This window comes from Colius striatus, chromosome 7, assembly GCF_028858725.1.
Source record: "Colius striatus isolate bColStr4 chromosome 7, bColStr4.1.hap1, whole genome shotgun sequence".
NCBI lineage: Eukaryota > Metazoa > Chordata > Aves > Coliiformes > Coliidae > Colius > Colius striatus.
In genome coordinates this window covers 7,922,513-7,943,556 of record NC_084765.1, presented here as the reverse complement: position 1 = coordinate 7,943,556, position 21,044 = coordinate 7,922,513, and the positions used below count along the sequence as shown (strand labels likewise).

General features: G+C 35.2%; 1 protein-coding gene across 1 annotated transcript in view; it reads left to right on the top strand.

Annotated features, from left to right (window-relative positions):
• Positions 1-21,044, top strand: part of CCDC73 (coiled-coil domain containing 73) — a 70,086-nt gene that overhangs the window by 357 nt on the left and 48,685 nt on the right. The window contains exons 2-3 of the mRNA XM_061999633.1: positions 102-237; positions 17,265-17,411. Coding sequence (XP_061855617.1) covers positions 102-237; positions 17,265-17,411 — 283 coding nt within the window. The remainder of the gene's footprint in view (positions 1-101; positions 238-17,264; positions 17,412-21,044) is intronic.

The window sequence follows — 21,044 nt, the reverse complement described above, 5'->3', positions numbered from 1 at the left end:
CAGCGCTGCCCGGGATCCGCGCCCCCGCGGGCCCTGGCACGGGCCGCTTGGAGCCTCCCGGGGGCGGGGGGCGGAAACGTCTCTCGAGCCTGAGGGGAGAGGGGTCAGTTGGCAGCGCCGAGCCGGCCGGAGAGAAAGCTGAGGCAGCGGTGGCGTTGGGGCTCTCACGTGGTGCTGGCCTGGGCTTTGGTTCCAGAAACCTGTCTCCTCAGCTCACCCCCAGGATCTGAGGACAAGGTAGCGGTCCTTTCGCCTTCTGTCTGTGAATGCATTTTACACTTAATAAAAGGACTTCCCCCCCCCCCCCGTATTACTTACGATGCTGAAAACCTGATTTGGCTTTTTGTTCCCCAAAAATAAAACTCTTGGTGTCCACTGAACGGAAGCTGTGGAGCGGACTTGCCTCCCAATTAGTTACTTGTCCAACAGCAGAGTGTTTTCACCAAGCTTTTCTAGCCAGGCAGCTAACCATGGAGGGAAAAGGACCAGCTTAAGTTTTACACATGAGAAAATCTAACTTCAGTAGGTTTGTTGCTTTATTTTATTTTATTTGGGAAGACAAATCTTAATATCCACCTTAACCTTAAAGGCTGGAGAGTGGCAGACATGATTCTCTGAAATGCGTGAGGTCAGTCCACGCTAGTACACACCAGCTCTGGGGGCTTCCCTCACGGATTCCCAGTGCAGGGAAGCAGCCCGATAGGGAGGCCACTTAAGTTCAAGCACATTGATCTGTGGCTGTTTTGGCTTCTCCAAGAGAAAAGCAGTTGAGTGCTTTATGTTTTCTTACGAGTTTTTTTTTCCCAGCCCATGTGTGGTGCTTAGCAAGTGATACTTGATAAAGCCTTTTAAAAGGTGAAGTTGAGAATGCATTTAGTGTGCTGGTAACGTTTCATATGTGAAGAATTTTGAGATGGGTTGGGTTAAAAACTACGCGCTGAAGAAACTTGAGACACGGGACCTAAATGATTTTGCTGCAAGGTAAACCCAGGAACTGAGAGTGATTTTTGTCTGTGCTAGCATTTTTCCTGTAGTAACTGGATTGTATTATTTAAGTGCTGGAGTGACTTGTATTTATGGAAGCAGAAAAGAGTAGAATGAAGGTATTACATAACACTGGTGGAAGTGATCAGAAATTCCCCGGAGAAAAACAGAAACTTGTGATGTGTGAAATAAGAACTGTTGGGAGGAATGATAACTGTAGTTAAATATTTACTTTATGATGTCAACACACTTCAGTTAAGTGCTTAATGAATATGTAACTTATAAGCTGGAGTTGCTCTAATGTTTTTTAGGTGGTGGAGATCTCAATGGAAAATGTTGTGGTGTGTTGTGTACATGTTTATAATACAGTGGAATACTAAGACAACAATATTTCGTAAGAAATGAGTAATACAGATTATTATCTAGATAATACTAATGAGGCAAGTAAACTTTATTGCTACATGTTAGAAAACAGGGAAATCTGTCATTACTTTGTAAAGGATCTTAAAACTTTGTCTTGTGCACCTCTACTCAGCCCGTACACCAGGTTCCTACATTACTTCCTATGAGGGTGGTGTCAAGCAGTGAAATAGCTGCTGAGAACACCAATGCAAGGGTAGGAATGCACTAGAACTCTGGTGCAGTTAAGTAAAATACCTGCATATATATATGGAAACTTTTAATGTGTCTTTTTATGTGTCCTCATACACTGTTGCATGAGAAACCTCTGTTGTACGAGCAACAGGTAAACATCCCTTGTGTTATGCCACCATTGCATATTGTTAGAAAGGGAAAAAAATACAGAATTACTTATATATGCCATCTGGGGAATGGATGTAGATCCATTGTGCTCAGGGCAAGAGTGGCTTTGGGCCCCTTCCTGCCTACATCAGAAGAGGAGGCTCTGGGAGTGGACTGAGAAACAACCACTCCAAACTCTCTACTGGACTTCAGCCCTGTTCTGAAGGTGCAGTAGAACTCTTGGGAAAGGCATTCAGATCTTCAACACTCAACAACAGTTATTCAAATATTTTTTGCCTGTGTAGATCTTAGCAGAAAATTTGTAGGTGTCTTCTGTCTCTGTGTGCATAGATGCTTGTACATGTTTCTGTTTAAAGCAGCATTACAGCAGCAAGTGTAAAGGTAATGGTTTACATGCTTTAGGCTAATTATTACATAAAGGAGAATTAAAATTTTAGGGCTATCCTATAGGTCATGACACAAAATGCACTTGAATTCTAGTTTGTTATACAGATCACAGAAAAACAAATACAATAAATAAAAGGGTACAGCAAGTGTTTAGGATGAATAGAACATTTCCTGCGTATATGCTGTTTTCAGCATGGCAGAATATTGAGTAGCTTTTGAATGTTACTTTCATACTTGTGAAGTGATTTTTTTCAGGTAAAATAGCCTTGATTAGCAACCTTTGTGATGAAGAAGCTCAAAACCATCAGTAAAGATGGCTAATGGTGTCTCATTCAGGTTGTGTTATCAAGGATTTTCTTTTGATTGTTTGATACAGAGTCATGAAAAGTAACACCCTTTATCTCATCCAATATGCAAACATTTCCTGCCACAATTTGAGCATTAAATGTCTTGCAGTTACTGTTCATTTTCTCACATAGTATTTTTCATTTGCTATGATAAACTGTGGATAGAACTTTAAGCATTTGAATAATGAAAATTATACAAATGTATAATTAAGAATGACCCCTCTCATCTTGTGCTTTGGAACTATATGCATCTGGTTCTTTGTAATGGTTTATTTGATGTCCTGACTCATATACATTTGTCCTATATACAACATCATTCACAGTTCTCATGTTTGTTAGCAGAATTTCAGTCCAGGTATCTTGATTTAAAGGTAATGCTTTTTAATAACAGTAATCTAACATAATTTTGATTTTAATTACTGGGTGTTTTTTTTACAGTTAACATCAAAGGGCTATGACTATCACATTCAGCAATAAACACTTCAGTAAACAAATAAACCATATCAGAATCTTGGATTAACCTGTCCTGTTCCTCATAATATGTGCTGTAGGGAAGGGTTATTTTAGACCAGGTTAAGTATATTTGGAAAAGACAGTTACTTTTTTGGGTACCCTTTAGTGTCTTTTATGCTTTCCTATAGAAATGCCTGTTTTTTTAGCTGTATTACTAATAAAAAACCATGAGAAATTATATGACATTGTTTGCTAAACCATTGTCAATTAAATCTTTACTTGGAATAGATTGCTAGCGCAATAATCCTATAATAGAATTTTAAGTTTACTTTAAATGTGCTTAGGCTTCTGATACATGGATCCCTAGTTTTGGTTAAGGCTATCATTTTATCCCCTCAGGACATGATGGAGTATTTTAAGTCTTGATCATGAGATTCTTTGCAATTTAAGAGGTTTAATTTATATCTGATAGATGAACCTCTGGTGAGGTTATTGCTTGTCTCCTTCAGACAAGTGGCAGCATTTTTTTTTTTTCTCATTGAAAATAGAAGTAATACTGGCACAAATATCCTATAGCAGTATGGGGATGAAAAGCAAGAAACACATGTGGAAAAAGAATTGTGTTTTTAATAGCAAAATAACTAGAATTTAAGGACAGATTAATAGATCAATGTCAGTTTTAAAGTTTCAGAATGAAGTGGGATTTATTTTCCTAAAGATTTCTCTTAAAAAAACCCTACACCTAATTTAATATTTAGTTATTAACCACTAAGCTGTTAATGTTGAGATAATTTTTACTGCTGTTGAGATAATTTTTACTGCTCAGAAATAATGGTTGACACTTGTAATAGTACATAAATAACAAATGTAATTATACATCCAATTAACAAAGTTTGTTATTGTCAGCGTACTAATCTTCATGGGAAAGTTACTCAACTAAAAATGTGTACAGAGGGTCAGTAAAAGCTTTGCAGGGCTCAATGTCACATATAGTTGCCTCTTGGTATTTGAAAGGGAATGGAAATGTTACCTATGTTGATAGGGAAGCAAACACCCACTCAGACCTCAGGAGTGGGCCTGGTGCTCCCAGCTGGCAAATGTTGTCAGCTCCCACTGAAGGCACCGAGATAGCTGCTCGGCTAATAGGATTAAATTCTGCATTGTCACTTGCTCAAAATACTTTTAGATGGCAGCAAGTTTAAGAAGTCTGAACTTCTTTGTCATTGGCAAGACTAGTATGTTGTCAAACTTGTAGATACACGTCCTGACGTGACAATTCCAGGAAATGGCCTGTTGAAAACTGTCAGCATAAATTGGCTCATGTATAACAAAGTGCTCCTAAACATACATAAGGTAAAAAACAATGTCAAAACCTTGTAGCAGTATGATAAAAATCTGCTACTGGAGTTTCTTGATACAGTTTTATCTTGTTTTGGTGAACTACTTTATGACTAGTAAAATCATCCTGCTTTTGGTATTTAAGGTCACTAGACCTCAAGCTGTGGGGGAATCTCATCAATATGTATTTGAAGGGAGAATGTAAAGAAGAGGAAGCCAGACTTTATTCAGTGGTGCTCAGTGACAGGACAAGAGGCAACAGGTACAAACTAAAACACAGGAGGTTCCTCCTGGATGTAAGGAAACCAGTTTTTACAGAGGAACTGACTGACCACTGGCACAGGTTACCCAGAGAGCTTGTAAAGTCTCTATCCTCGATGATTTTCAACAGCCATCTGGACATAGTCCTGGACAATTGGCTGTAGATGGCCCAACCTAGGGGTTGAGTGGGAGTGGTAGACCAGATGACCAACCTCCAGAAGTTCCTTCCAACTTCAACCATCTTGAGATTCTGTGATACTGTCTGCTTCTAGCAGAGCAATAGCCCTAACGTTTCAACCTCATCTCAATGTTGAGATCTGGGATTAATATTTAGCTTCTTACTTATTTCTATTGCTTTATCTTTTTTTTTGTCTCAGGAACACATTTCTCTGTACAGTTGATACCTTGCTCACACTAGAGGGAGCTCTGTGGTGGCCTTTCAGTACACTGCAACAGCTCTGGTTTCATTTTTAATTCTGAATGTTTCTGCTGAGAATGTGTTATGAAAGTACAGAAGACAAAGCTATACAAATTGTGTCTTGAAAATGTTTCATTTTCGAACAAAATTGAGCTTTCTTTTATAGGTGAAGTAATGCAGCACCAAATTGACAGCTTTGGCTGTTTTAATTTTGCTCAGTTGCAGCAGGCTTCTGACATGTATAAATGCAATAGATATTGATGTTCTTGTTATGCTTGGCATTTATTTGGGTAGCTGTGAAGATATATTTTTAAACTATTTATTTGTTGCAGTGTTACAGTCAGTTTCTGTTCAATATCCATTTGGTTTACCCCCAGGGAACTTGTTTATGATAGTGGGATGGTAGCTTGAAGACCTAAGGTGAGAAAGAGATTTTAAAGTTTTCTTCAGTCATTTAATCGCTATTTAATGTATTTTCATTGGTGGGAGCTACTAAGGATCTCTGCTCAGTGCCATTTTAATTATGGGATGGATCACAGGTTTTCTTCCCTAAGGAAGAGGGCGATGGTTTCTTTGAGTATCTCACCACTTACTCACTTCCTCAGGTAGCTGAGATCTTGTCTGATATTTAATTTTTATCCAGACTTCCTTTTGTTCTGCTTCTTTAAGTTATTCTAATAGGAAGAGAACTGAAGTTTGGTTTTACTTCTCTATGCATTGCTGTTGAATTGTTTCTCAGTGCAAAATATGCAAGACATTTTCTTTAGTAGTCAAGACAGTTACAGATCTTACTAAATAGAGAATTTGGTGACTTTCACTTGGGAATTAGTGGTAAAAGTTTGAGTATCTGCATTGCATTTCAGAGATAATTGTGCTCTGATTTATTATATTTTTCTTTAAGAAAAATATAGTAACTCGTGAAAGGTGGTAGAAGTTGGCCATTTAAGTTTAAAAAATCTAGGAGATGAAAATAAAGAAAGTATTGATATTTTAGACATTTTAAAATAAAGTGTATATTGATAAAGTTTTGGTCATAATCACTTACTTGTGAAGGAGAGAAAGGACCTGTAAAATTGCATGAACTTTTAATTTCTCATCCATCTTTCAAAGACAATTATTTGTTTAATGCATTTGAGACACATGAGGAAAATTAAGTTGTAGGAGGCCCTGTTACGAATTTTCTTACTCTCTTGAACCTCTAGGCCAAAGTGCATGAAGGACTTGATATTTCTAAAGGACTGACAAATCTAATTTATACTATAAGCTCTTGGATTCCACAGTGATAATCCAGAGCTATGTCTGGCCAAAATGTGCTGTTTGCTAAGACATCAAGTCTTCATTTGAAGATACCAGGAGACGGAAAAGTAAAAATTGTCATTTCTAGATTATTTTTCAATGCTGAAAATACAAGTTCTCTAGAAAAACTGATATATTTTTTTAGTAAGAAAATTATTTTTAAAAGGTTATTACACTGTTTATGCAATAGAAGCCTAAATAAAAATACTTTTGGCATAAACTCACTTTGAGGTGGTTCAGTTTTCTTGAAAGAGTACTAAATAATGTAAACAAAAGAATGTAATGTTGCAGTGGTGGAAGTAAACCATATTAAAGAAATTTACAATACAGATATTGGCTGGAGGTTGACCTGCTGGAGAGCAACTCTGCAGAGAGGGACCTGGGAGTTCTGGTTGACAGCAAACTAAACATGAGTCAGCAACATGCCCTTGTGGCCAAGAAGGTCGATATCCTGAGGTGTATCAAGCAGAGTGTAGCCAGAAGGTCGAGGGAGGTTCTGCACCCCCTCTTCTCTGCCCTGGTGAGGCCTCATCTGAAGTCCTGTGTCCAGTTCTGGGCTCCCCAGTTCAAGAGGGAGAGGTAACTTCTGGAGAGAGTCCAGTGCAGGGCACCAGGATGATCAGGGGACTGAAGCATCTTCCTTATGAGGAAAGGCTGCGGGAACTGGGGCTGATCAGTCTGGAGGAGATTGAGGAGGGATCTCATTAATATTTACAAATGTCTAAATGGTGGATGTCAGGAGGTCGGAGCATCAGGTTTTTTTTGTTGTATCTAGTGACAGGACAGGGGGTAATGGGATCAAGCTGGAACACAGAAAGTTCAGTTTAAACATAAGAAAAAACTATTTCACTGTTCAGGTGAGGGAGCCCTGGCACAGACTGCCTGGGGAGGGTGTGAAGGATCCTTCTCTGGAGGTTTTCAAAATCTGCCTGGACGAGTTCCTGTGCAATCTGATCTAAGTGGATGTGCTTTAGCAGGGGGGTTGGACTAGATGTTCTCTAAAGGGCCCTACCATTCTGTGATTCTGTGATGTAAAAGCACTGAATGCCTAGGAAGTGAGTAAATTTGAGATTTGTAAATTCCTCTAAGTACCTATACACACACGAAGATACCTAGACACCTCAAGGTACTTTCAGTCATTCTTCAAATGAAGTGGATGATGATTTTAAAAACTATGGTTACTTGACAGAGAAATCAAAAAATGCTTTTTTGATGCATATACTTGTATGTATGAAAACACAGACACTTAGGTACATATTACAAGCTGCAAAAACATACAAAGTAGGAAGAAATGAAGACTAAGCAATATGCTGTTTAATACTAGAAAAATTATTTTATAAAAACTTTTCAGGTACTTTTCTATAGACAGCTTTATTACACTGGGTTTATATGATCCATTTTTTCAATATTTTCATAACATCAAAAAATGAAACACCCTCTCCCCCCACCATATGCTACCAAACTGCTTTGAAAATGTCTGTTTAGGATTAATTTAGGGAATTCTTTCAACCAAAAATATGTGTGTATATTTATCACTTTAATAAAGATATATTCAATTAATTTTGAAAACTAGAGTAGAAAATTAATTTCCCTCCCACAGTCTTAATGAAGAAATAAAGAAACTAATTTCCCATTGCTATTAGAGTGATAATCCACTCCTTTACATTTCAAGAACTTAATGTAACACATCCAGTCAGCAAAGAGTCTCTGATTCATCCCCTCCCTTCAATCTCTTACACCACCTTATTTTGTATAATACAATTCTGAAGAACAAAATTACAAGAGATTTAAGTATTTTTATGTCTTTCAGATGTAGTATTTGCTAATTTTAGGTATCATACTTTTGCAAATAAAAGAATCCATTGAATTTCATAGGACTTGCTGAAAATATTACTTTATAGAAACAGAATTTGATATGTTTTATCACTATGCCAGGTAATTATTGTCTTCTAATGCATCTTTACAGAAACATGCTTTTGTCTGCTGTCCTGCAAAAATCTGATACCTATTGATCATGTGTTAGACTGGATACCCAAAGAGAGGGAAGCACAGTCTGTCTGGTTTCTGCAGTCTCTGCTGTTCTGGAGTTTTGGGGATGCTGTGACATGGGGAGGAGACAGTGTCCTGGCACAAGGCTCCTTGTGGTCTCCTGCGGTTCCTGACCTCCTATGGGAGCTGTTCCAAACCCGGTGCTGCAGAGACATTCTTACACTAACCTACAGTAGGATGCACATATGTAGGATTAGGAAATTGTTCTACTGACAAGACAGGAACTGCTGTTTGCTAGTATTGACACTCTAATATGATGCTCTGGAAAAAAAGAAACTATTTTCTTATATTGTGCATCACTGAGTTATTTTCTTTGGTTTTGAAGCTTTAGCATAGGCATCTCAAAATATTTAATAGTAATGTTAGTGTCAATTGTGTTGAGGAATGGTTTGTAGAGGAAAAAATAGTACTTCTTGTAGGACATATTTGAAAGAGAGAAGGGGGAGGGGAAGGCAATCCAGCCTTTAGGCAAATGAGTTCCTTCTGGATGTAAAATAGATATTTCCAAGATGTTGGAAAGAAGTCAAATATCAGTAGTGTCAGAACTTGCTGACACAAGAAATTGTGTTTGCTCCTCCTGCTGCCGTGCCCCTAATCTTTTGGATTAGGTTTAGCTAAGAGAGCAATTTATTCTCCCTAATGAGACTGTCATATAAGAAACACTCCACAGCTCGACATGGTTCTGAATTATGCTTCCCTAGCAGATAGCCTTCTTTCATTGATAAAACTAAATTTCACAAATCTTTAGGTTTCTCACATGTGAATATGGTTTTCTAGAATACATTTCTCAGCGTGAATCTACTCAATGTTAATATTATATTATTTTGGATTTATCCCTTACTTGATAGTACCAAGGCTAATTATTTTCTTCTTTTACACTCGGTGTACTTATTTCACAACTATAATTACAAACAAGTAGCAACTACTGCATTGGAATGCTCCTGGCATACATCTGCTTTTTGCAGCAAGGGAGTGACACATTGCAAATGAGTACTGAAAACTACAGTTGCTGCTTGCTTTGTGCTGCCAGAGTACTTCTGCTGACAAGGAGGTTGATTGGAGTTCTCACGGCTTCTGATACCTTACTGCTTGCACAAACGTGTTTTTTGGAAACGATTTAATTTTTATTCCATGACTTTAGCTGTTATTGCAGTGCATCAAGTACGAGGACAGCATAGTTCATTAGGTTGTCGACTAGGTGGCAGCATGGGGTTTGAAACGAAGGTCAGCTGCTCGACTCAGTAACACCTAGATTTTTTCTGCACCTGTAAAATTTGGATAAACCTGATTCTATTAATCCCTTGAACAGTTAATGTCTCTATACTAGTAGGTAAAAGGACGCTGACTAAATCTTGAAAAATATTAGGACTGAAAGATTATGGAGAATTTAATCCCATAAAATACACTATATAATTAGTTTTGGTTACAGAAGGTTAAGTATCATGAAAATGTATTTCTGTGTCTGTTAGACCTACTATAACAATCTTAGATGATATGGAAATTTTAAATCCTCTGGTTTGGGAAAATGTCTAGGCTGACTAGTTTGTGAAAGATTATACATTTTCATCAAAAGAACTCAAATTACTGAAGGGAGACCTCTTGTAATGGGGGAAAATGGAGATCCCAAGCAATGTAGTACTTGGACAAGTAGCTCCAATCTCTTAAATGTCATCCAGAATTCAGCAGGTAGCTAATACAGCCTTTTGAGTTACTGACAAAACACACTTAAAAACTCCACTCTTCAAGTTATGTTTAGTAATGATGAGATTAATCTTTACTGGATTATAATCTAAAGATTTAATTGAAGCCATGCTGTGATAATTTCTGGGAACAGCTATTACCACATCAAAATCAAGTTTTTCAGATTGAATGAGGGGCTTTCATGTATGTTTGCTGGGTCATCAGTTTAGTCTTCTTAGGAATGTGATGTTCATCTTTCCTTCATTTTTTTGTTGTTATATGGTGAGGATATATATAGAACACTTAGTCACTACATTTAGATGGATTTGAATCAGCGATAAAGATGTGAACTATATCACCGTACTTTATAATGATTCACTTACCTGTACATCTTAACAGTAGTTTCATTAACATGTTGAATCAGAGTTGTAAATGTGGGGGAAAAAACCCAAAACAAATTAGGCAAATGAGAAGACCAAATAACCCAGACTCAATGCTTCTTGACCAAGAAAACCTTGAAATTCTAATAGCTGAGAGTTCTTTGTCATATGCTTTCCCCACATTTTATTAAAACCTGAAACTTTGAAAACCAACTATATGTCTCAGATTACTAGTATCTAATGACAATTTTGTCAGCAAAGATTCTAAGATGTGTTTTAAAGGCAATTGTTGTGCTTTATTATGGATTTATTATTTATTATTGGTATCCCTCCCGCAAAGGACATGATACTGTCCTGGGTTTTGACAAACTCTAGAACAACGGTACAACTTCCAGAATGAAAATCTTTACATTTATCTTGAGTTTAAACAAATTCCATCAAGTTTAGACCAGAAGCTTCTGACACCGTAGATAAGGGCAACTTGATGTGACTGGGACTATTTTGTCTTTGGAAAATAAGAAATAATAGCAGATTCACAAATCAGTTCCTCAGATAAAATGTGCTAAATTGTAGGACATCTATTATATGGATTAAATCAGTTATTTTAAGTCTTCAGCTCTTATAGCGGCAAAGAACAGTATTTGTTCTTTCTTTAGCAACAGGGTTTATATTATATTCATTGTCTCTTTCAGAATTTCTATTATCAGCTCTCTCGATAATTCTGTCCTGTTTTGTTAAAGTAAACTAGTAAAAGTTTAACATCTGACTTTAGGAAACAGCATGAAAAAGGGTAGATAGAGCTGCTTAATGAGAGAGTAGATACAGCAAAGTATTATTAATCTATCAGTAAAGGGACAAAAGAAAAAGTATTTTCCAGAAAAGTCTTGAAGAAGCAGCATGATTCCATCAGTTTCAAAGGTGTAATGTCACAACAGAGATTGCATGGTGATGGAAATGCTGTGATTGACTCTTGCATTATAAAAAGTGACATATAGTTCAAATATAATTTTAAAATCTTGTAATAGCAACATCAAGGAAAATTACTGTTCACTTTAATTTAGTAGAGGAAATTTATAACTGGATTTTTGTTTGTTATTGGTGAAACAATGACATAGAAGGACCCTTTGTCTGACTTGAAGCAGCCATTCTTACATTAAGTGTATGCTTATCAAACATTTTTAGGTAATGTATCGATATAAGAAGAGTCAGTGGAATTTTAGTATAAGTCAATATTTATTTAGAAAGAAATATAGTGTAAAATAGTCCTTTAAGTATTTTACATTGAGGATACTTCCTGATTTACTGTAGAATTCCAGTAAATCATAGTCTTTTGCATTCAAGAAACCACAAGTCAGCCTAGCCCCTCCTCTAAATGCTTTTTCATTTAAGATTATATGATTACAAAAAATATCAATACTCAATTTTTATTATCTTCTAGTTTTGAGCCTTTTTAATGAGTCCAGGTCTTGATACTATATTTTGAAGAAGAACATAATTATTTGTAAATGAAAACCACTACACTTATATATTAATCTTAGCTTTTAGAAAGAAATTGTCTTATAAGGTTGGCAGTACACTTTTGAAAACTGAAGTTTGTCATTTTCTAAAAATTTAGTAACTTCTAAAGTTTTATAAGACTCTGAAGGAAATACTTTTTTTTCAGTATGATGCTGTAATGATTTGTAGATCATCATGAGAACTGATGGCAATGAGTAGATAAAGTAATAATTTTAGCAAAACTGTGAAGGAGAATGAGTTGCATGGTGGATTCCCTTCTAGGAAAGAAATCGTTTGCTAGAGCATAGTATTTCATTCCCAGAACCTGCATTTATGAAGTGTGTTATTTGCTTTGTTTGATTTGTATATGTGAATGGAGCCATTCTCTACTAAAAATCAAAGCGATTTCCAGAAGATACACAACCGAGAAGTAGATAAAACAGAAAAATGAAACCAACACAACTCATTCAAGAGAATGTGTTACATCCTGTTATCCCCTGCATATTCCACTGTTGGCACTCTGAAAGGAGCTCTGTCACCTGAAATCATTATGGTAACTGCCAGCATAGCTTTTTCAAAGCTCAAGGAAGTTGCACCTTCTGGACCTGAGCAAATGAATTGTGGATGAGTAAAACTTGGGTGTGGATGAAATCTGATATACATGAAGGTAGCTTGTTTCTTAAAAGAATGGTATATATTCTTGTTGGAAAACATGGGGTGGAGGAGAAGGATTACAACTTCTATTGAAAATTAAAAATAACTTTTCTATCAATTGAAAAATGAACTGAGGCAAGATCAAGTGTAACTGCATGCAATATTTTTCAGCTTTTAAAAGTTTAAAAATAAATAACCCTACATACAGAAAATCTCAGAATCTTAAACTCAAAGAAGAAAAGACAAAAGGCAATTGTGACAGGGAGATTGCTGTCTTCAATTTTTTTTTTAAAATAAAAGTCACCCAAAGAACTTTAAGATGCTGTAACTTTTTTGATCCAGTAAAAGAGGTATTAAGCCACAAAAGCCTTTACATATGGATTCTTAACAAGGAGCTTATTGTAGATTTCTTGTCTTTTGTCTCTAATTAGGCAATGTACCAAGTTGACTTATAGTCCAGATTTTATGGCAATGTATGCCAGTAGGTTATCTGATCACAGAGGAATCCCACCTGGTTTATACAACCAAGGTGTGAGACAGACGTGATGGTTGGAATCTAGAAAATTATGAATACCAGCTTTTTTTTCCTATTGCGTTCTAGTGCTCTTCTGAGCATAATCGTGGAGTCTGGACTCTTAGGCTCGTTTGGTACAGCTGATTGCTTGTTTTCAAGTTCATAAACTTACATATAAGTTATAACTTTATAAACTTATAATAGAACTTTTTTTTTTTTTAAGATGTGGAGGGATTGGGCAGGTAAAGTTTCTCCACTAACATTTTCATTCCTGTATTTCACCAAGCACAGAACTTGATGCTGACACTTCAGTGTAATTTTTCTGGAAGTAGAATTTGCAAACACTTCAGATTATCTTAAGGGAGATACTTTGTCTGTTTCTTGTGTGTCTGTAAGTAGCTGTAAACAAACAAATGGCAATCAATAATTATTTATCAATTTATTATTTATCTGATTTGACTTACCTCGAAATGCCATAAGTTACCCTGTTCCTAAAAAGACACTCAGAATGCTGTGAAAATGTACCCAAAGGGGATTTTGTACAAAAATATTGTATAATTCTGCACACATGAAATATTCAGATGTGTTAGGCCAAATAGTAGGGCGAGTCTATTGTAAAATAATTTTTGAAAGATATTGCTATGAGTTGCAATTCTAGTGTTTGAATGTTTTAGTTAATATCAAAACCTACAGTTGTTATTGTGGTAAAAGGATAGTGTGAAATTGATGCTGTTATACTATAACAATAAGGACGTGACTCGTATTTTATGTACACATGCATTCAACTGTAGTGACAAATGGCTTCATGCTGTGTGATTAAATGCATATTAGCGTTTGCCCTAGGCATTTGATTATTACCATCTTTACTTCATTACATTACCACACTGTATGGCCATATAATTTATAAGATAATACCGACATCACTTTGTTGCTGATAGGAATTATTCTGTTTTATGGATGGTGTCCTTTAATTTTGCCTTTCATGGATTATAAAATTGGTTAATATCTGCTGAAGTGAATCACTGGAGAAGCAAATAAAGATGTTGGCCTCAGGTCACAGTGTCATTTGTGATACTGGCAAAATCTTACAGCCTCATTTATCCCTGTACATGATTGATAACACCATGGGTTAAATGGAGAAAGCTTTGCTTCCATTAAAGGATCATCATGAATGAAGACCTCCCACTTAAAAGTCAGGCATGATGAGAAGACAAGAGACTATCTACAGGTCAAATTAAATAACTTAAATAATTTAAGTGGAATGACAGTGTAATTTGTTCATTCTGTGTTATTACCCTGACCCCTATCAGGCTTATAGGCTAACTTACTTTCTAGTGTAGGGTATTTAAGATGTAATTTTTAATAAGTGCTTTTCAAAGATACAAAGCTCTTTATGACACTTAAAATTGTTTTAAAATGGATTTTTTAAATATGCTTTTTAAAAAGTAATTTTTGCCCTTATGTTTTTAAACATAAAGCAAGTAATAGGAAAACAAATGTGCTTCAAAACAGGAACTTCAATCATTTTAACTTTAACTTTTAGAATGTTATGTATGCTCTAGATTATTTTATTATTATTATTATTTTACAGATATTCTAACAAATACCAGTTGTTAAAGTAAAAATGCGTCTATTTGGGAATATCTTTGATTAGACAAGTTTATTTTTGTATTTTCTGTGTAAAAAATCATTTATTAGTTTCCATCTTTCCAGTACCTCTACAGTTGTATTAGTGTGTGATATCAAAAGTAGGCATTTTATCAGTATGGTGGATGTCTCAAAGTATTTTGTAACTTTATATTTTGTAGAGTTTTGTTTTAGTCAAGTGTAGTATGAGCTGTGTGGTAGATAATTAAGTTCTTTGATCTCTCTGTGGTTGCAGAGACCACAGAGGTGTCTTGCAATCAACATAAAGGAGGACGAGAGGGAGCATGTATAACATGTACTGTACCTCGCAGTTTTCAACAGCAGGCTGTGGAGCATTTTGTGTCAGTCTTGGAAAAAGCAGTCTGAGTACAAATTGCCCGTGAGAAAACAGTACTTTCACAATGAAGGGATGGGTGAAGACTCAATGAGCTTCACTCAGAAAAGCCTTTATCCTTACTCACTGCATTAGGGAGGCAAAGTCTTATTTGTCAAGTGCTCCTGCTGAGACCAGTGAGCTGAGAGAAAGCCCATGGATGCCTGAGGTCCATTTTCTTCCATCCCTTAGAGTATAGCATTGGTTTGAAAATATCCCCCTGAGAAAATAATTCTCAGATTGCTTCTGTGATGGTGAGGAAAATCTCAAGTGCCAGTATGTGTCAGTTAATACACATTCTTCTACTGGTTGACTTAAATAGAAATTATTTCATAACTGAAATGCACTTCTTCAAGTGCACCTACCTTTACAGGAGTTAGATCATGCTCTTTCTGTGTCAGTTTTTTCATAAGAACTCTTTATTTTTTTCCCTTAACACAAGCTATCGGGATTCTCCATTTGGTAACAGTACTATCTTGTAGAAATTGGTCACTATAGAACCTCCCAACTCTGAACCTGTAAAGTCAACCGACAACAATAGAATTAGAGCATTGTGTCTTAACATTATAGTTGCAAAATCTAACTCTTCAGATTAGAATGTAGCATTAATAAAAGTGAAATGAAATTACTCTGTGTATAATCTATTGTGCACAATATAATCATTTTATTAGTTGTTATTTTTATTGTTTTTTATTAGAAACTAATTTTTAATGTGCTTTTGTGAGGGTCTGACTTCATTGATTCTAAATTCTTTGGCTAAAAAAAGTAGAGTTTTTTTAGTCTTAATGCTTTACTTTAAAAATAAATACCCCCTGCAAAGAAAAAAAAATCCAAAGAAGACACCCCCCAACAAAAAAAACCCACAAAAATCCCAAACCCAAGCAAATCATGAACAATCTAGGCCTAAACTATGTCTAAAATGTGTAGAGATTATCTGCATGATACCTGACTCATATTGACTTGTTGACACAGATTCGTTGCCTGAAGTATTACGTGTTTGTAGGAGGTTCTTATTCAGTTTTATTTACCACCTCTTCAGAAGTCCTACAAACATACACATTCTGACACTGACAAAAGAACTTATATAAGTATTTCATATTGAACAATTCAGTATTAGTCATATATTTTAAAAATGGAAGATAAAAATGAGGTTGACTTTTCTGATTTTAGAAAAAACATTGTTTCGCTAACTTGGGGAACTTGTAGTGGGGCAACTAAGCTGGGAATAAATCTGTATCCATCACCAAGCAGCTTAAATTTGATTTATGTGAGAGTTTTATTTGGACAACAGCAGAAAAAGTGGTGAGCCCTGATTTGTAGTTGTTATGGCCCCATGACACAGACCAGGTCTCTGTTCTTAATGCAGAAATGGCCAGGTCAGTCGTAATTCCTGTGTTCTACTCCTATCTCTTTAATTCTTAGTCCAGAAACACAGATGAACTCTCTCTGGGAAGGGATAGCATTGTGTGTTCTAGTGGACTGGTAGAAATTCACTTGCAAGTATTAAAAAAAATATAACCTTGGAAGTACAGCTTAAATATATACAGTTGTTATCTTTTTGTAAGTCCAGTAGTCATAATTGTCTTTGATGTCACTAGCATATTTTGTTTATACAGAGACACGTTGAGTCTTTCCTTAGCATGACTTCTTGCTTGACAGTATTTGATGTAGCTACCCTACAGTGAATGTTTTGATACTTGATTATGTGGGAACAGAACCAGAAAATTTTTATGTTAAAATTCAGAAGCAGAAATGGTGGATATTACCTTGAGTTCATAATTTCAAGCCAGTCTGAGAGTCTGCTTTAAAATTGAGCCCGTCTTGTGATTTTTGAAATCTTGAAGATAAGTAGTTACTTTTTCATAGCCTGATGTGTTAGTTGTGGTACCTTTATGCCAGTGCAGTCAGTACCTCTGGAAAAAAGCCCAACCCTGTACTAGTATGTTTTTCATGCTTATCACAAGCTTTGCTTAAAGTTAAAAATAAGCCAAAAAAAAAAAAGGAAAACCAAATTAATATGGTGTGTTAATGATAAACCTGTTTGTTTTCTTTTAGAATATTACACAATAGTTTGAAATAAATTTTGTTAATTGCATAATGGCTATAAGTAGTAGTTCTACTCTTTGCAAAAATCGTTTTCTATATTTGCATATTTTACAGTTTGAATATTCTTGTCAAGAATAATAAATAAACTGGAGAGGAAATACACATTTTTATTTTGCAGAAGCAAGTTCAAAGGATGGATGAAGACTTTAAAACACCGGCACTTGACTCAACTCTTCAAAGTCCATCAGAGACATTACTTTCCATTCGACTGTTAGACTTTAAAACAAGTTTATTGGAGGCAATAGAAGAATTGCGTATAAGAAGGGTAAATGCATTTATCCTGTTTCTTACTGTTTCTGTGTTGTATTTCTGTACCCTTATATGCAGTTAGAAAATGCTGCATAAATGTGGTTAAACTTCATGATGTATTAGGTAATTCACCAATCAGAATTTTGTTTAAAAATATTTAGGCAGTGTTTGTATTTGTGCTGTCTACAGAGACATTTATACAAAAAACAGGGTTGCAAGGAAATGAATTTGGTTTTCCTGTAATAACGTACTAGATGATCGCTTGAGGTCCCTTCCAACTCTTAAGCTTCTGTGATTCTGCAGTTGATCACCAGGCTATTGGCAAAAACGATCTGCATTAAATTTTTGTGTTTTGTGGTAGTTTTTCTTTTTAAGAGCAGACTTTCATATGAAAGGGTAAGAAAGAGAATCCAAGTCATTGGTAAGTCCCTAAGTCTTTCTCACTTCATAGATTGATTTAGCCTTTGCCAGAAGAGCAGTGATTATTACTTATTTTTGCCTGATTCATTGTGCTTTTCAGAATTACCTAAGTGGGCAAAGAGCTTCTGTGATAACCAAATCTGCTTTATTTCACCATTTTAAAATTGCTAACCTATTAAGCTAGATCTCTGCAATAATAGCATATTGAGTTAGTGGGGTTGGAGATGTTTTGGTCTTTGAAATACGAGTTGAATTGCCTTGTGGTACGAAGGTAAAAGTGTTTCTGTGATGTTGAAGGCAGCTGTATTTTTCTGTGGTCACTTTTTCAGTTGTATGTATGTAAACATTTGTTTCTATTTCTCCTCTTTGTGTTTCTCAACCATTATATTTTGAAAGATATAAAGTATTCTCTTTCTGCATTTGATGAATTTGACCTGTTTAAAAGATGTGCATTATTACTTTTAAAATATTAGTATTCATTACATGTTTGATTTATACTCATTTTGATCTAAGTTAAATGCTATAATCCTCTCTCTAAAAAACATAAACAAAATAATGACTGCCATAAAAAAAAAAAAGCCCTGCATAATCCTACTTTCTTGGTGCAATATTGTTGAAATTCTCCAGGGTCTGATCTCTAGGGCTTTGTTGCAATGGTAGTGTTTAATCCAGTCTAGCTATTTTGTATTAAAAAGTAAAGACTAAAGAATTTAATTTTTACAGTAATAATTCGGGCATGCTTTTCCTTATGAGATCTGTTAGCTGGAGTCCATTTACATGTTTAAATTAACTTTACATTTTTAATGAGCTTGGTCAGAGCCTAAAATGTTTGTAGAATGCCATCAACTTTCATCTTTTGGGATTTTTTCAGATTGTCTGTTTCATGTCTGCTATACTATAAGAGTGACTGGGATTTTATAAAGGGTTGCCTCAAGAGGGTGAGCAATTGATGCTGATGTTAAGAGCCAATTCCATAGTTAAGATGTGACTCAGTTTCTGAAACATCTATTCCTTCCTTCACCCCAAAAAAAAAATCTATTTACCTGTTTGCAATTGGAAATTCAAATTTTAAAAAGTTAAGCTTTTTACACCTTAAAGCATCCCTGAATGTGTTTTTGATATTTGCTTTGCTTCAACAATTGATTCAAGTCTGCTTGCTTAGTGTGATTGAAATTTGGAGTATACAATATTAATATTTTGAACAAGCAAGGATTATAGAATAATATAGCTGTGCCTAGTGCCATTCATTTTTGACTTTTAAATAAACTCTCAATGGATGTTTTTGCTTGAAGAAAAAAAGCTAAACCAAAACAACAATATCCTGTCACAATTTTAGTTGTCAATCTCTTACAAATTCAAATAACATGAAGTTATTTTGTAAAATTATAATGAGCGATGAGAAAAAGATAGACCAAAATTCTGAGTTCTAACTCAGAATTGCAAAGCTTATCTTCACTATGGTAGTTTTTCCATGGACAGGACTGAAACACATTGGCTTAAACTGTATCAGCTGCTGCATAGGAAAGTGAAGTTAAAGTTCTGCTAGTTTCTTAGTACTTTTACTGCTTCCTTTCCAAGTTGCTTTTGAGGCTCACAGTAGACCGATAGCCTCACGGAGGTCGTATAGCCACTAAAGTGGATGTTACTCTCAATTCAGTCTTTGACCTGTGGCTTGACCTTAGACAAGATATTTTACCTCTGTTTGCTTCTGTTTTTCTTCCCATTGTTGGTCTTGCATATCACTTAGACAGGAGTTTTTTCAGGTCAGGAACTATCACGTGTTTTCAGTTTTTATTAAATCGCCTTGAGTGATTGTTGGTACTGCAGCATAAACTCAAATTAATATAAACAAATGTGCAGATGAAATTATCTGTGTGTTGCTAGACAGGGGAAAATTTAATGCAAGCAATATTAAAATATTTAGACAAAATCCATACTTGGTACCATAAGATACTATTTTAAAGTTAAAATTTTGTTTTTCTAAGTATGCATTGAGTTCCTTCAAAGCATCTGTTTCTCACTTTTCTTGGTTAAACATATAGCTGTAGTTAAACTCTCAAAATAACAATAATTTAGAGGAGTTGCTCATAATAAGTGATAGTTCTGCTATTTTACAAATGAAATCCCAATTAATGGTAGCTGTGCATATTTACTCTGGAGAATACATTGCTTAAATCATGATATTTGATACAGCTTCTCAGTTTCTTTTGCTCTTAATATGAATTGATTTAATATGAACACATATGTAATTAAAAGTTAAAAAAAATATTACTCTTTCTTCTCCCTTCAGAGGTTACTTCACGTTCCAATAGTTTGATTTTTTTTCCCAGGTTAGCTTTCCGACTCAAGCACCAAACAACCCAGTGATTCTTTTGTTGTGGATATCCCATTCACTTTATTCCAATGTCTATCAGGCTTGTTCTGCAATCAGATGAGTTCTTTTTGTTTAGCAGTAAGAGATGTTCCTTTTCTTAAGGGATAAATATAATCAATTTTGACAGTGTAAACTTGCAGCATAGTAGGTCAAATTGGAAGTCTGTAATACTTTCTGAAGTACAATGCATATAGGACAGCTGACATTAGGTTTAAGGATAATGTTTACAAGAAAGCAGATATATTGTGTGTTGAAATATTTTCTTTCTTGTCCTAGGTAGAAAAAAAGGTGCTTAGCCAGAATAGCATGTACCATGAGAAATAAAGGAAATTGTTTATTACTTCCATAGAAATGTATTCTAATATTCTAGGTATATGGATATTTTTAGTAGCAGATGAAGCAGTGTAGGTGTTGGTTAGCTTAACACAAAAAAGATAAATCTTAGTAATGATTTTTAAAACTTCACTAATGTTTTTTCTTTGGTGCAAAGGGTAGGTTTCAGTGACCTGTTTCCATATCTGAAAACAAGTACCTGTTAGGCTCTTTCTGCTGTCCACTGGAATGTCACAAAGTCTGCCTAGTACCAGAGATTCTGTCATTTGAGTCTTGAGTTTATCAGATTTCATACCTATCTGTTTTGTAAAAGCTGAAAAGATACGTTTTCCTCTTTTCTCCTTGGGCATTTATGATCCAGATATAACTTGGCAGTGCTAATCTTTTAACTAAAATATTTTTTAAAAAACATTTTATCCAGCTCTCAAATTTTGTTACATTTTTCACATTTTTTTGCCATATTTTTTGGTAATGTTTTTGTCAAATTATTGGTAAAATTTACCATTTTTACCGTAAAATACC